The 15,196-nt window shown below is 53.8% G+C and overlaps 1 protein-coding gene across 5 annotated transcripts in view; it reads left to right on the top strand.

Moving 5' to 3' along the window:
- The window catches only part of SH2B3 (SH2B adaptor protein 3), a 46,693-nt gene extending 31,528 nt beyond the window's left edge, over nucleotides 1–15,165 (top strand). For 3 of the 5 annotated variants that reach the window (XM_063784987.1, XM_001145612.8, XM_009426265.4), the window contains 6 exons: nucleotides 10,307–10,408; nucleotides 10,496–10,587; nucleotides 10,679–10,773; nucleotides 10,884–11,098; nucleotides 11,200–11,371; nucleotides 11,527–15,165. In XM_063784987.1, coding sequence (XP_063641057.1) covers nucleotides 10,307–10,408; nucleotides 10,496–10,587; nucleotides 10,679–10,773; nucleotides 10,884–11,098; nucleotides 11,200–11,371; nucleotides 11,527–11,846 — 996 coding nt within the window. In that variant the 3' untranslated portion in view covers nucleotides 11,847–15,165. Of the gene's footprint in view, nucleotides 1–10,306; nucleotides 10,409–10,495; nucleotides 10,588–10,675; nucleotides 10,774–10,883; nucleotides 11,099–11,199; nucleotides 11,372–11,526 lie in introns of all 5 variants that reach the window. The other 2 variants (XM_063784986.1, XM_009426263.4) reach the window with 1 other exon arrangement.
- The last annotated feature ends 31 nt before the right edge of the window (nucleotides 15,166–15,196 follow it).

Below are 15,196 nucleotides of genomic sequence, written 5' to 3' on the forward strand. Positions count from 1 at the left end.
GTCGGCACCCATATCTGAGGAGGGGACCATGTTGCTGCTGGGGACTCTGGGCTGGTCTGGAAGCAGGTGTGGTGGGGGCTGTCTTTCCCTGCGTGAAGGTCTTCCTCTGGGTGTCTGTCGCTGTAGGGAGGCCACTCTAGCATCTGAAAGGGGCTCTGTGTCCTTGCCATCATGATTCTGTCTTGGGGGTGGTTGCTGTCTCTCTGAGAGGGGGCTTTGTGTCTGTGTCCCTGTGATTGTCTGACATGCAGGAGGACCATGATGGGAACTGAGGGGAATTCACTCTGGGTGGGGTTTTAGACAGGTCCCCAAGTCCTGTCTGTCCCAGCATCTCTGGCTAATCACTTCCCCCGCCCCCCTCCTGCCACACACATACACGGGAAAAGCAGGCTGGTGTGTGTCCTGTTGCCCACACCACACTCAAGTCACTCAGTGTGAGCTGGGGTGCCACCTGCCTGGAGGGGGATTTGACTCTAAACAGGGATTCTGTATTTGGGGGTGTCACACTCACCATGTCTGTCTCTGCCTCTACCATCTGACTGGGAGAATTCCTCTCAGGGTTGGGGTGGGCACCAAGCCTTGCTCCCAGTAGGGGCCCAGCCCTGGGTTGGGCCCAGAGGAGGTGCTTGGAGGGTTTACTGGGTGACGGATGGATGAGCACTTGGGTAGGGGCCTGGGACCCCCAAAGCCCTCAGATGTCTGGGAAGTAGGGGGATGTTCTGGCTGGGGAGGTTTCTGGCACTGGGGGGCTCTTGCCAGGAAAGTGCTTTTCTGGCAGCCATGTGGCTTTTCTGGAAGCTTCTCCCTTCTCTTTCCTCCTCCCCTGTGGGGAAAGGGCACCTGAGGCAGCAGGGTGCAGACCAAGGGGGGATCTGGCCCATAATGAACAGGGTGGTGGGGGTCTAGGAGCCGCTGCCCTGTGGACTGGGCCCACTGGGCATTCAGGGCAGCAGGCAGGCTCACTTGCAGAAGTCCAAGGAGTGGGTTCCATTATCATCCCCATTTTACAGGTGAGGAAACTGAAGCACAGCAGGCCAAAGTAATTTGCTCGGGGCCCTGCATTTGAAGGGTCTGTGAAGGAGGGGCCGGGCTTGGGGTCCCGGTGGGGGGCATAGCAGAGAAGCACCCTGTGGTCTGTAGTTCCCACACTGATTCGGTCGCTGGAACTGGCTCATTGCCTTCAGTTTGCCCCCCAAGGAGCTTGGGAAAAGGGGGCTGAGATCACCCATGACACCCCATACCTCCCTCTGCTTCCCAGGCACTTGAGAGCTCGGGGGTCCCAGGTACCTACCCAAGTGCTCATCCATCCATCCACCCTGCAAACCCTCCAAGTACCTCCTCTGGGCCTGCCCCAGGGCTGGGCCTCAGCTGGCAGCAAGGTTTGGTGCCCACTCCAACCCCAAAAGGAACTCTCCCAGTCAGATGGTGGAGGCAGTTGCGTCATCAGGAAACCATGGCCGGTCCGATAAGCTCAGTGCTGAGGGAGAGGCACAGGAATTGCACTAATCATGACTCAGTGGTCAGAGAAGGCTCTCTGGAGGAGAGGAGGTTTTCTCTGCTGGGACATGCAGTTTGGGTCAGGCAGGGCATCACAAATGCAGGGGCTGGGTGGCAGGAGAAGGTGTGGGCGGGAAGGCGGCTGGAGGGAGACCAGGTGTTGGGGGTGCTGGGGCTGGGGGTGGGCAGATGAGGATTGGAGCCCTGGCTCAACTTCGCTATTCCCCATGGCTGGGGCACTGTGTGATTTTGCCTCCCAGAGTCTGTAGCATGGGGGCTCCTGATGGTGCCCTTGCGGGGAGGTCAGGGGGCTGACACACCTGAGCCTGCCTTTCAGCCTGCCCTCTTCCCTGGCCAGCTGGAGGGGCCTTGGGAGGCCCACCCCAGCCCTGAGAGCACTGGCTTGTAGCATCCCTATCACTCATGGTCTTCACTGGGGTGGGGGATGGCAGTAGGGGCAATCATCCCCTATGCCCCCCGTTACCCAGCACAAAGGATGCTTAGCCAGCAAAAGGCTTATGATGAATGTTGAGCACCCACCACCTAGCAGGCACTGGCTCGCGGCCAAGGACACCACGTGAGCAAAGCCAAGTCACGGCAGAGACCTGCATCAAGGAATGCGCAAGACCAGCTCATAGGACAACAGGCAGGGAAGGAAGTGAAGGGGCTTCTGCGACTCAGAATTTAGATACTGTGGTCAGGGAGGGCCTCCCTGAGGAGATGACACTTTGAAAAGCAGTCGTATTTGTGAAGCTGTGGGGGGAGCTGCCTCTCTGAGGGCACAGGCCCCGAGTGCACCTGGCACACTGAAGAAGAGTGGAGGCCAGTGTGGCTGGATCAGAGCGAGGGAGGGAGGCCCAAGAGGCTGAGGAGGTAACAAGGGTCTCTCAGATGAGGACCACAGGGGAGTTTTTGTTTTTGTTTGTTTGTTTGTTTGTTTGAGACAGTCTTGCTCTGTTGCCCAGGCTGCAGTGCAGTGCAGTGGCGCAATCTTGGCTTACTGCAACCTCTGCCTCCCGGGTTCAAGTGATTCTCCTGCATCAGCCTCCCAAGTAGCTGGGACTACAGGTACCTGCCACCATGCCCAACTAATTTTTGTATTTTTGTATTTTTGTGTGTGTGTGAGATGGAGTTTCGCTTTTGTTGCCCAGGCTGGAGTGCAGTGGCACGATCTTGGCTCACCACAACCTCTGCCTCCTGGGTTCAAGCGATTCTCCTGCCTCAGCCTCCCGAGCAGCTGGGATTACAGGCATGTGTCACCACACCTGGCTAATTTTGTATTTTTAGTAGAGACAGAGTTTCTCCATGTTGGTCAGGCTGGTCTCTAACTCCTGACCTCAGGTGATCTGCCTTGCCTCGGCCTCCCAACGTGCTGGGATTACAGGTGTGAGCCACCGCACCTGGCCTAATTTTTGTATTTTTAATAGAGACAGGGTTTCACCATATTGGCCAGGCTGGTCTTGAACTCCTGACCTTGTGATCTGCCCGCCTCGGCCTCCCAAAGTGCTGGGATTACAGGCTTGAGCCACTGCGCCCAGCCGGGAGTTTCTTTTGAGATGGGATTTTGCTCTGTTGTCGAGGCTGGAGTGCAGTGGCACCATCATAGTTCACGGCAGCCTCAACCTCCCTGCTTCAGCCTCCTGTAGCTGCGGGGGAATTTTGAGCAGAGGAGGGTAGGCTGGAGCAGCATCGTGGGGGTGGAAATAGCTAATTCTGGACAGACTTGGGCGTAGTCTGATGGGACAGATGGCAGTTTTTGATGCTGCCCAACTCCCAGAGGGCCCAGGTGTCACACTGTTTTCCAGCCTGGCTCCTCTCTCCTCACTGGGGGCTCCTTGTGAATACCCCTTTCCCCCAGCAGTTGTCTGGGACTGGAATCCTGGCTGCTCGGCTCCCAGCATCCACCACTTTCTGCCTTTGAGGGATGGGCCGTGCCTCCCCTCCTGCACATCTTCTGTGGCTCCCTGGCATCTGGGGGGAAGATGGGGGACAGAGGCCTCCCTGCCCAGCTCTCTTGACCTCCCTCAGACCCCAGCCAGCTCAGACGCCGGTGGGTTTCAGATCCACCCAGGTCCCATGTTAAAATGCAGATTCCAAACTCCCTTCCAGATGTCCTGTGCCAGAAGGTCATAGAAGCACCCTGTGCTGTGTTCACTCCCCCTTGGAGGTCTCTTGAGCCTTCTCATCTGTGAAGTGGGTGAAGGCACAGGAGGGCCACGTGAGGCTCACACACACTGCTCCTTGCACGGAGCTGGCCCGGGGCAGGGTGGTGAGGCTTCTCCTTCATAAATCTCACTGTCCATGATGCCCAGGATTGTCCTTTGCTCTGGAACCATGACGTCCTACTTGGTTTCGTCGTGTCCTTGATGGTGTGACGCTCATTTCTGTGACTTCCTCTTGGAAAACTTTTTGAAAAATGTTGCCGGCCTGTGAATTCCACAATCTGGAAACTGCTGGTGGGCCACCCAGGCTCCAATGCCTGGCACACAGCAGATGCTCACTGAAGGGTGGTGTGGGGTCTGTGAGTGTCATTTCCAGCCACAGTCAAGCCCCTGTTGTCTTCTAGCCTGGGGCTGTGCCTTCTGCCCTCTGGGTGTTGGCTCTTGCTATTCCCTTAACCTCCAGTGCCTTTTTCTCCACCATCCCCACTTCAGAGAATATTCAGCAAACACTACTGCCCGTTTCTCTGTGCTGGGCCAAGACCGAAAGATGGAAAAGGAAGAGGGAGGCCTTCTTGAGCCTCTGGTGCATGGGAGCAGGGGAGTGACAACTCAGGAGGGCTGCCCAGGGAGGGGCCTTCTTGCTCCCAAGTCTCTCTTAAGGCTGAGCTCCTAAGGCCCTGTGCTCCTCCCTGCCTTACCATTCCCCTGAGATCCTTCCATACCCTCTGGGAGCTCTGTTGCACACACTATGCTCATATTCTCAGGGGAGGGTAGTGGCATTATTATCCCACCTTAGAAAATGCAGACTCTTGCTTGAGCCCAGGAGGTCAAGGCTGCAGTGAGCTAGTTTATACTCTTATCCTGGGCAACAGAGAGGGACCCTGCCTCAAAAACACAACACACATATACACACACACACCCCCCAGAGAGGGACTCTGCCTCAAAAACAAACACACACACACACACACACACCCCAGAGAGGGACCCTGCCTCAAAAACAAAATACACACATACACACACGTGGAGACTCATTTTGGGAGGCCGAGGCAGAAGGATCACTTGAGCCAGGAGTTTGAGACCAGCCTGGACAACATAGCGAGATCCTATCTCTATCTCTACAAAAAAATAATCAGCCACATGTGGTGGCATGTGTCTGTAATCCCAGCTACCTGGGAGGCCAAGGCAGGAGGCTCACTTGAGCCCCCAGGAGTTTGAGGCTGCAGTGAGCCAGCCTGGGCCACAGAGCAAGACCCTATCTCTTTAAAAAAAAAAAAATTGGAAACTGAGGCTAGGAGAGGTGAGTCACTTACCTATGGAAGAGAAAGCAGAGTTGGGACTCAAGCACAGGACTAAGTGTCCCAAACCTCAGGGTGGTGGAGTTGCTGCATGGTTCTGTAGCCCTGAGGGATTTCTGGGCAGGATACTGGGTGGCTTTTAGCAACTAGGCTCAGTCTTGATGCTGCCCACCCCAGAGAATGGCTGAGAGGCACCACATTTAAGGAGAGTTTGCAAGGTGAGGACCTTCCTCACCTCAATCCCATATTACCTTGGGATGGTAATAAGGTCTATGAAATAGGTCAAAGTCTGGGTAATGCATGGGTTTAATAGGTTTCTCTGCTGCAGGACTTCTCAGAGTCTTTAATGGAGCTAAGCAGCAGCGTTCTCTTTCCACAAATGACTGTCCTCTCTCGGAGAATCCTTTGCATTGGCTGCCAGGAAGCTGAGACAGATCTGTGGCAAGAGGGACTCTTGTCTGTGTTGTAGCAGCTGTCTCCCAGCTCTTTCTGGGTGTCTCTAACCTGACTAAAATCATTTTTGGAAGGAGGCAAGGAATTTTTTTTTTTTTTAAAGACAGGGTCTCACTCTGTCGACCAGTCTAGAGTACACTGGTGTGATCTCGGCTCACTGCAACCTCTGTCTCCCAGGTTCAAGTGATTCTCCTGCCTCAGCTTCCCAAGTAGGTTAACTTTTTGATACCAGACAGTAAGCTTGGATTAAGTATTTTCCATAATAATGCTCATTCATCCATCCCGGCAGCATCCACTTCAGGTTCTGGGCTAGGGTGAGGGATCAGCCATCCAGGACAGGATCTGGAATTTGCTCTGCGCCTTTTCAGACCCCCTCCCTCTCTTCCTCCAGTAAGAAAGTCAACAGGACCTGCTTACGGGCCCCCTATTACTGAAAGCAAACTGAACCTCCAGTTAGTGTCCTGCCCAAGGTTTCAAAGGTAAGTAAGTGGTAGAGCTAGGGCTCTTCTAACCACCTGCAGAGCTAGGCCCAGGCTGCCAGATGCCTCCTTGAGGGCATAGGTGTGGCAGAGGCGTGGCTGGTGCTGGAGGGTCGACTGAGGCCTGTCCCACCGCTGCTGTACACCGATGAATGTGGGCTCAAAGGCTCTGGGGAAGGTAAGACCACCAGGGAGCTAGTGTGGCCTGGGGGTTCCCGGGGGTGGGCGGTCTCTCCCCAAGGCTGGTCTGGGCCAAGCCCTTGCTGCTGGGGTGTGTCAGATGCTGCCCTGTGTCCTGCCCTCCAGCGTCCCAGGAGGAGGGGGACAGCCAGCAGGCCTGCTCCTGTTATGAGCTTCCCCACCTTAGAAAAAGCTCAAGCTGATTCCCACAGCCTTGAAGCCCCATGGTGGCTTCTGGGGGCTGCTGTGGCAGGCTCACCTGTGCCTCTTCCTGCTCTCTCACCAGGGGAGGCCATGCCATCAGCCTTGCTCTCCACGTAGGTGTGGTCACGCCCCCAGAGCTCTGGCCTTTGACTGGTGTGTCCAGCCCTGCCCTGCCCCGACTTGCCTGTCTCTGCTGGATGCCTGAGGGCAAAGCCAGTAACAGACCCCACTCAAGCTGGTTATGAGGACCTGGCAGGGTGGGGTGTGGCCCAGTACCTCGGAAGACTCTAGAAGGACCATCCTGGCCCTATAAACGTTTGTGCCAAGACAGGTCCCCTGTCCCTCAGCACACAGAAGGGGCAGTAGGTAGCAAGACAGTTTCCAGGTGACAGCATGAGGGCAAGTGAGGCCTAGAGAGGAAGGGTCTGTTGCCTCCAGCCCGTCACATTCCCTCCAGGCGGGCTGAACAGCCAGGTGGGACAAAGAGGGATCCTCAGGTAGGCGGGAGTCAGGGAGAGCTGCGTGACCCCACGAGGCTGGTGTTTCATCTTCACTTCTCAGATGACGGGACTGTGGCTCAGAGACCTTTGCAGGGGGACTGATCAGGGCCATTTGAAGGGAGCCTGCAACTGCATTTCCATGTGGACCCTGGGTGGATCTGGAACCAGGCTGGCTTTCCTAGCTCCCCCGCCCTTTGGCTCCCTTATGTTCTTAGCCTTCTTTTCACAACAAACTCAGAAGCAGCCAAGTAGTTGGTTGTGTTGTCTACAGTTGCACTGAAGCACGTTTTATTTCGGCTAAGTGACATTCCTTTGTTGTCCCTGTCTTGTAATTAGTTAGGGTAGTATGTTGGTTATATTACGTGGAATTTATTGCAGGATGGTAAGGGAGCATGTGACAAAATGGGGCAATAATTCTGTAAGGCTGAGAGAAGCTGGGGGTGTACCCAGTGGCTAGGCCACTCAGAGGGGACTGTCATGCTGTCAGTAGTGTAGTGGGAGCCAAGCAGGCTTTACTCACCGGCCTGTTAACAGCTGTGCGAGTCATGCCTTTCGCTTGTGTTAGCTCACCTTGTGAAAAAATGAGCTGACTTACAGATGACAACTAAGGCATGGAGAGCCGAACCCTTTGTCCAGGGTTGTATAGGAAGTGGCAGGGTCAGGGCTGAATCTTAAAACCTAGAGGGTAGGGCCCGGCGTGGTGGCTCATGCCTAAAATCCCAGCACTTTGGGAGGCCAAGGCAGGCGGATCACCTGATGTCAGAAGTTCGAGACCAACCTGGCCAACCAACATGGTGAAACCCCAGCTCTACTAAAAATACAAAAATTAGCTGGGTGTGGTGGCAGGTGCCTGTAATCCCAGCTACTGCAGAGGCTGAGGCAGGAGAATCACTTGAACTCAGGAGGTGGAGGTTGCAGTGAGCCGAGATTGCGCCACTGCACTCCAGCATGGGCAACAGAGTGAGAATCTGTCTCAAAAAACAAAAACAAAAACAAAAAACCCTAGAGGGTAAAAGAACTATAACATCTGGGATAAAGTTAGCTGTTGAAATAAATACAAGTCCTACCGTTGGGGTAGTGTCAGAGCTGGCCTGCATCTTTGACTTTGAGATTCCTAGCAGCCAGAGCAAAGAGAGAAATAGATTATTCCCACTGGAGCCACAGTGGCCATAACAAACAGAAGCCATCTGTTTAGATGCTGGGAATGGAGAAGACTTGCTCCCCAGAAATAGACGCTGCAGGATGTGGTGGGTGACATTCTACTGTTCAAACCACAAATACCTGAAATGATCTGGCCACTTTGATCACCCAACCACAGTATAGCCTAAGCTGGGTCCAGGGAGCAGCTGTTGCTGGCCTGGCTTGACTTTTGAGGGAGGTGAATAGCGGGCATGTGAGAAGAGGGAACCTAAAGCCCCCACAGCTGCTGACACAGCCCCCAGGTTTGAGCTTGTCTCCCCTATCACCCATCCCCCCGTATAGCTTAATCAGATGGGCATCTGGTGGTCCTTCCCTGCAGTGGCCAGAGCCTGAGCTGTCCAGGCTGAGGTTTCGACTGCAGCAGGGGTTGTCCTGCGCCCATGTGCCCACACGCTGCAACCTGGCTGGAGCCTCTGGCATAGGACACCCATACCACCAGGTAGCTCAGTGGTGGACCCCGGCTCTGATACTTGGCAGGCTTGGGTTGAGATTGTGGCTCTAGGCCTGGGCGGCTCTCACGGGCTGCTGTGGGGAGTCGGGGAAGAACCCCTGGGTTGTGCTCAGCCAGCAGGCAGGTGGCAGCCAGGCTGGCTGTGGGTGAGGAGGGGAATCCTCTTTTCACCACTGCCTGCCTGCTCAGCAGTTCCTCAGCTGCTGGGGGTGAAGCTGGCTTGCAGGGGCCAGAGTCAGAGTGAAACCGGCAGCTCTGCTGGTTAATCTCAGCACTGACACTGGGGACTAGGCCTGGAGCGGAACTGAAAGGGAGACTAGGCCCGTTCCCCTCCAGGCCTGGCCTATATCCTCCCAGTGATCCTTAAGGCCTGCAGCTAGGGGGAAGGGTGGGGGCCAGGCAGGGCCAACTGGAAAAGTAGCAGAAGGAAGTGGCCACTCGCACCTTACCCATCTTGCAGACAGGAAATGAAGGCTCTGCAGGGCTGGCTGGCTGTAAAAATGGGCAAGAGCGCAGAGGCCCCACTCCCTGCACACTGCGCTGTGTCCAGTGCCCGTGTGGATGCCATGCGAGGCCTCACTCTGCCTGCCTCATCCTGGCTGCTGGACCTCTGGGAGTAGGAGGTGAAAATGCCCTGGCTGGTGCTGGTCACTTCAGGCTGGAATTTTCTAGTCATACAGCTTTCTAGTGGGAGGCCGCAGTAAGCTGTGGCCAGTGTTGGTCATTCCTGCAGTCATTACTCTCCCCCAGCCTGTTGTGTCCGCCAACCAGAGCAGGCCCGGGAGCTCCCAGGAGACCTGCTGGAAGGGCCCAGGTGGCCATCCTGCTCCTGCCAGGCTGCCCTCTTACCTCACTATTCATTGACTCTCCTGCAGGTGGGGAAGGGGGATAAAGGAGGTGGCCAGGCCACTGGGTCATGATCCTTCCGACAGAGGTACCTGGCAGCTCTGTGTGTAAAGCAAGGTTAAGCATCTGGTTTTGGGGGTCAATTCAACAGCACTAGCAGCTCCAGTCCAAGGTATGCCCTTTTGGGCTGAGGTGGAGGTCAGATCACCTGAAGCCACAGTTGCTAGAACATCCTTTGGGCCTGCCTCTGCTTTCCATCCCCCTGCTCCCAGTTTGTTAGGGGTTGTAGTATTTTCCAGGAACACCTGAATGGAGGGGGCCCAGTGGGGCCACTTCTGTCCATTCCTTATCTCATCTCTTTCTCCCCTTTTCTTCTTTCGGCCATCTTTTCAGTCTTATCACAAGAGGAAGGGGAGGGGCAAACCCCCTCCTGAGCAGATTCCCAACCGGAAGCAGCTGGCTCCTTGGCTGCAGAGTGCCCCAGCACAGGAAGCATCTGCAGGGTCAGTTGAGACCTGGGAGCAGGTTTCCTGCTGGCAAAGGAACAGTGGCTAACTCCTATCCACCCTGCAGCCCTATGTGCCGGGTGTCCTGGGAAGGTCCAGGGCCAAGATTTTGTGGTTTTACAGTGGCTGTAACTTGGGCTAGCCATGCTAGGCTCTGCCCCTTTGGGCTTGGTGTGATGAGACCGTCAGCAGCTGCTATCACCTGGCTGGGCAGGGAGCTGTTTGCTCACCAGTGGGAAGAGAAACGGATGTCAGACACATGGCAGAGTGGGAATGTCCCCAAGTCGAGGTCCAATGGGCTGGGAGGGCTGGCCTTCTGCCAGCACGTGCTTCTTGGGATCTCAGTGTGAATGGTGTTCAGGAGGCTAGGGGAAGGCACCCTGGACCTCACTACAGGCTCAGAGCCTGCCCAGCAACACCATGGATACTCTCTCTAAAAGGGGGACTCCTGGGGAGACTATAGACAAACTCAGGCCTGGCTGGAAGAAAGAGCATCAGGAACAAGCCTTGAGTACCCCATCTTGGTCTCGTAGAGTTCAAGGCCCAAGCTACAAGCAGCTTGCTCCAGCATCCAGGAGGTCCGGCGGTGCACACGGCTTGAGATGCCTGACAACCTTTACACCTTTGTGCTGAAGGTGAGTGACAAGGCTTTTCACACCCTGGGGCAATACAAATACATACACATACAGGAGACCCAACCCTGTTCCCTTCCTCCCTGCCAGGTGAAGGACCGGACAGACATCATCTTTGAGGTGGGAGACGAGCAGCAGCTGAATTCATGGATGGCTGAGCTCTCGGAGTGCACAGGCCGAGGGTGAGGTCCTGGGCCCTCGTCCCTGGCACCACCTTTGCTGCTACCACCCCTGACCTGCCCAGATCCTTAACCTCAGCCTCTTCTCCAGCAGGCTGGAGAGCACAGAAGCAGAGATGCATATTCCCTCAGCCCTAGAGCCTAGCACGTCCAGCTCCCCAAGGGGCAGCACAGATTCCCTTAACCAAGGTGGGTAAACCAATAGCTAGGCCATTGTCTTCTGGGTACGCTGGAACCCGGACTCAGCCCAGGACATAAGGTAGCCCCCTGCGACCACCATCACCCATCTTATCTAACAGGTGCTTCTCCTGGGGGGCTGCTGGACCCGGCCTGCCAGAAGACGGACCATTTCCTGTCCTGCTACCCCTGGTTCCACGGCCCCATCTCCAGAGTGAAAGCAGCTCAGCTGGTTCAGCTGCAGGGCCCTGATGCTCATGGAGTGTTCCTGGTGCGGCAGAGTGAGACGCGGCGTGGGGAATACGTGCTCACTTTCAACTTTCAGGGGATAGCCAAGGTATGTGGTGGGGTGGGGCAGGCAGGACCGTGCCACCCCTCTCCACTGGAGTTCAGGGTCCTAGAGGGACAGCCCGAACCCACCATCCTCTCCTCCCACAGCACCTGCGCCTGTCGCTGACAGAGCGGGGCCAGTGCCGTGTGCAGCACCTCCACTTTCCCTCGGTCGTGGACATGCTCCACCACTTCCAGCGCTCGCCCATCCCACTCGAGTGCGGCGCCGCCTGTGATGTCCGGCTCTCCAGCTACGTGGTAGTCGTCTCCCAACCACCAGGTCTGACCCTACTGCCCTTTGCTGAAGGGGGTGGCTGACACCGGGTAGAGGGTAGAGGCTTGCTGCAGACCCAGGGGTACAGGTATCTTGTTCTGTGTCCTGTCAGCACTTGCCTCAAGACTGATGGTGTGGTCTCTCTTGGTCACTTGTCCTAGGTTCCTGCAACACGGTCCTGTTCCCTTTCTCCCTTCCTCACTGGGATTCAGAGTCCCTTCCTCACTGGGATTCAGAGTTGGGCCTTCCCCACCTTAGTTCTTCTGGCTGTCCCCGGGGGCTCAGCCCAGAGGGTCTCCCAGGGCGATCCTCACCCCCCGAGCAGATCTTCCACCTGGTGCCTTCGCCCGAAGAACTGGCCAACAGCCTGCGGCACCTGGAGCCTGAGCCTGTGAATCGAGCCCGGGACTCGGACTACGAAATGGACTCATCCTCCCGGAGCCACCTGCGGGCCATAGACAATCAGTACACACCTCTCTGACCAGTGAGGAATTCCAGGCCTCAACAGCTGCCCTTGAGGAGCACAGGCAGAAGTGTGAACTTGTGAATGTAATTGATCTTTCCTTCCTTCCAGAGAGAGATTTAAGGGACACTGTTAACTGCTCGTGCCAGTTTGGAAGTGACCCTTCTATTAGGCCTGTTGAAGGGCCCTCCTGTAAGTTTCATCTATCCACCTGGCTTTCTCCTTATTGTTTACAGATGTAGTTCTTGTTAGAGGATGCCACTAGCTCCTGCCCGGGGTCCCTATGCCCAGTCCCCGTTACTCTTAGAGAAAGGAGTTGGGGTGAGGGCCAGAGCTGGCAGTGGAAACTTGTTCTCTTTTTCACTGACACTGTCACAGCGGATGACAGACTTTCTACGGGGAGGAGGGGGGGATCATCAGGAAACCCAGAACACTAACAAGCGGTTCTCCCATCTACCGTCAGTCCACATGGCAGGTCTGCTGTGTCCACACCACAGATGACCACATCTAATCCTGCTTCTACTCTCAGCTTTAGGACAAAAGCTCTGTCAGAGGCACAAGCTGAAGGTCAAAAATGATTTAAAACATTTTACCTCAGACTAATTTCTTTAAAGGATTCAGGTTCAAAACTTAACCATTGCTTATTTCAGTGCACTGTTTCAACTAACCCCCATGCTATTTTTGTAGTCAGAAACAGCTATGCAAACCCTACCTAATTCACAGTCTGAGCCAGCATGCTGGCTTGTCTACTGCATCCTCGGGACAGTCACCTGCCACTGAGTGGCCACTGTCCTTCCTAAATGTCAAGAAGTGAAGTATGTCACCCTTTCAGGGAAATTCAGGCAATTACTGAAATAGGAGGGTGGCAAGAACAGTTCTATCCTGGTGCCTTACGAATAAAAAAGTGGATTCTGGTTTACAGCAGCTTTACAGTGATAGTTAAATTAACTGGGGCTGGGGGAAGAGCAAGCAAAAAGGGAAGAAGGACTCCTAGGCCCTTTCTAGTAAATCCTTCAGCAACAAGGCTGGCTTGGTGCCCTCCAAGCATCTAATGGCTTATTAAATTATCCCACAAGTGGGTTTTAGGCTCCTTTTTTGAGCCAAAATGGAAGCTGGGAATCTGGTGCCATAACTAATGAGAAACTCCTTTAATAGCCCACAATCAGTGTTCTGTTCTAGCTGGCTACTGCTTCATTGGGTTGAGAATCTATCTATCTCCTTGCACACATGGGCACACACAATCTCCACCATCCAGGGAGGTCCTGAAGTCAAATCTCTATCTATACAAGTGATACAATTCATAGGGGGCTGGCTCCTCCCAGAACCTGTCTGGAGGCTCAGAAACGGGGGCAGTGACAGTGGAGTCAGCTGCTCTTGGGTGCCAGCAGAGCCATTCAGTACAACCCCCAGGCTCACAGCAGTGGCTTCTAGGAAACTGGGAATTTAGATCAGCTTTACAGATACATCGATCAGAGGCTAAAATGAAACCTCAGCCTAAAACCCATAGGACTGACTGCCTGGGAGGAGGGTTAGGTCTGCTTCTTCCACTTATACTTAGTCTCTGTGCTCCAAGAGGTCAAATTTTTGCTTCTAGAATTTCCTTGGGGTCTTTCAGAGGGTGGGGGAACAAACCCCTCTGCACTTTTCTTTTTTTTTTTTTTTTGAGACGGAGTTTCTCTTGTCAACCGGGCTGGAGTGCAGTGGTACAATCTTGGCTCACTGCAACCTCCACCTTCCTGGTTCAAGCGATTCTGCCTCGACCTCTCAAGTAGCTGGGATTACAAGCACCAGCCACCATGCCTGGCTAATTTTGTATTTTTAGTAGAGACAGGGTTTCACCATGTTGGCCAGGCTGGTCTCGAATGTCTGACCTCAGGTGATCCACCCGCCTTGGCCTCCCAAAGTGCTGGGATTACAGGCGCGAGCCACCGCGCCCAGCCTACACCACTTTTAGTACCAACACTCTTGGGTGATTTCATGGACCCTAAAGCAGACCTGACACTGATCCAGATTTGCAGTCCATTTTTAAGGACACCTGTCTTTATTTCCTCAAAGTCAAGCAGCTTTCTCTGGAAAATGAATGCTAATTAGTGTGAACCAAAAGAGTAAGAGTCTGAAGTTTTTTTAAAGGAGAAAGCTTATTATGGAAAGTCACTGGTCCTCCCCTCCGCACAGGAAAGGTACCCAGTAGATAATGAACCAAATTAAGTTCCCTCCCTCCAGCCAGAAGTTAAACATCTGGGATATGACGTCTTCACGCCAGGGGCACTCATTTCTTAGCAGCCTCTCTACATACATCTCTCAGGTGGTGCCAAGAGGCACACCAGGTAGAGCAAACTTAGCAGCTCTGACTAACAGGCTGCAAAGTGCAAGTTCAGATTCTGTGGCAGAGATTTGGAAGGCACCCACCTCCAGACTGCTTCCCGTCCAAGTTACCAGGACAGCTCAAAAACATGCTGACAGAAAACTCCCATGGCTCTAGGAAGAAGTGACACTAAGCCAACACCTTTCTTTATGTGGGAGCAGACTCAGCTGATGAAGGGGTGGGCAGCAGTGTGGGGCAGGCACCCCACTGGCTGCAGCTAGCCCACCACAGGCACAGCACATCCCACCACTCTCCTTCCAGTCCCGACCAGGCCCCAGCCGGCAACTTCTACCGAGAGCCATGGCTCAACACCAAACTGGACAGTAGACATCATGATCCCTCCAGTTAGCTCTAATTACAGACCCCACCAGTACAGCTTGACAGCTCCCGGCACCATCCCTTCCTTCATCTGACTTATTGAACTTTTACAAACTAACAGTCACCAGCACCAAAGAATTAAGTCAACTAACCTGCCTTGAATTTTAGACCAGCAATCCATATGGCTTTATCTGGTATAAATCTTCTGCCTTTGATCATTTCTGGACCGTAGGAAAAAGGAATAGCAATCATTAAAATCTTGGGCCAGAGAACACTATTTTTACATAACAGTTTCTTAACCTAAAGTCAAGGCCTTGGACTCTTCCCTGAGGGTTGCCTGAGATTCCTTCATGCTTTCTATTCAGGACTAAGTCCCTTACTGCAAATGTGTTAGCTCTAACATCTCCCACAAGCTAGAGGAACTTGCGAGTATATTAACAAGGACACATCTGACATCCTGTGTTTGGTTAGAATATACAGCATATTGTGATAACATAAAGTGGATTCATCTTGTATCATTATAGGCAGAAGGTATTTGGCAATTTTTTATGTATTGTTTTATGTACTGTACAAGTAACTTATTCTTGAATAATGCAAATTTTGCTATAATGTACAAATTGCTATATGTGAATTAAAAAGTTTTCAGAATCTTGATTTGCTGTCACAATATTTAAAGGCTCTATTA

The sequence above is a fragment of the Pan troglodytes genome, chromosome 10, assembly GCF_028858775.2.
Source record: "Pan troglodytes isolate AG18354 chromosome 10, NHGRI_mPanTro3-v2.0_pri, whole genome shotgun sequence".
Classification (NCBI taxonomy): Eukaryota; Metazoa; Chordata; class Mammalia; order Primates; family Hominidae; genus Pan; species Pan troglodytes.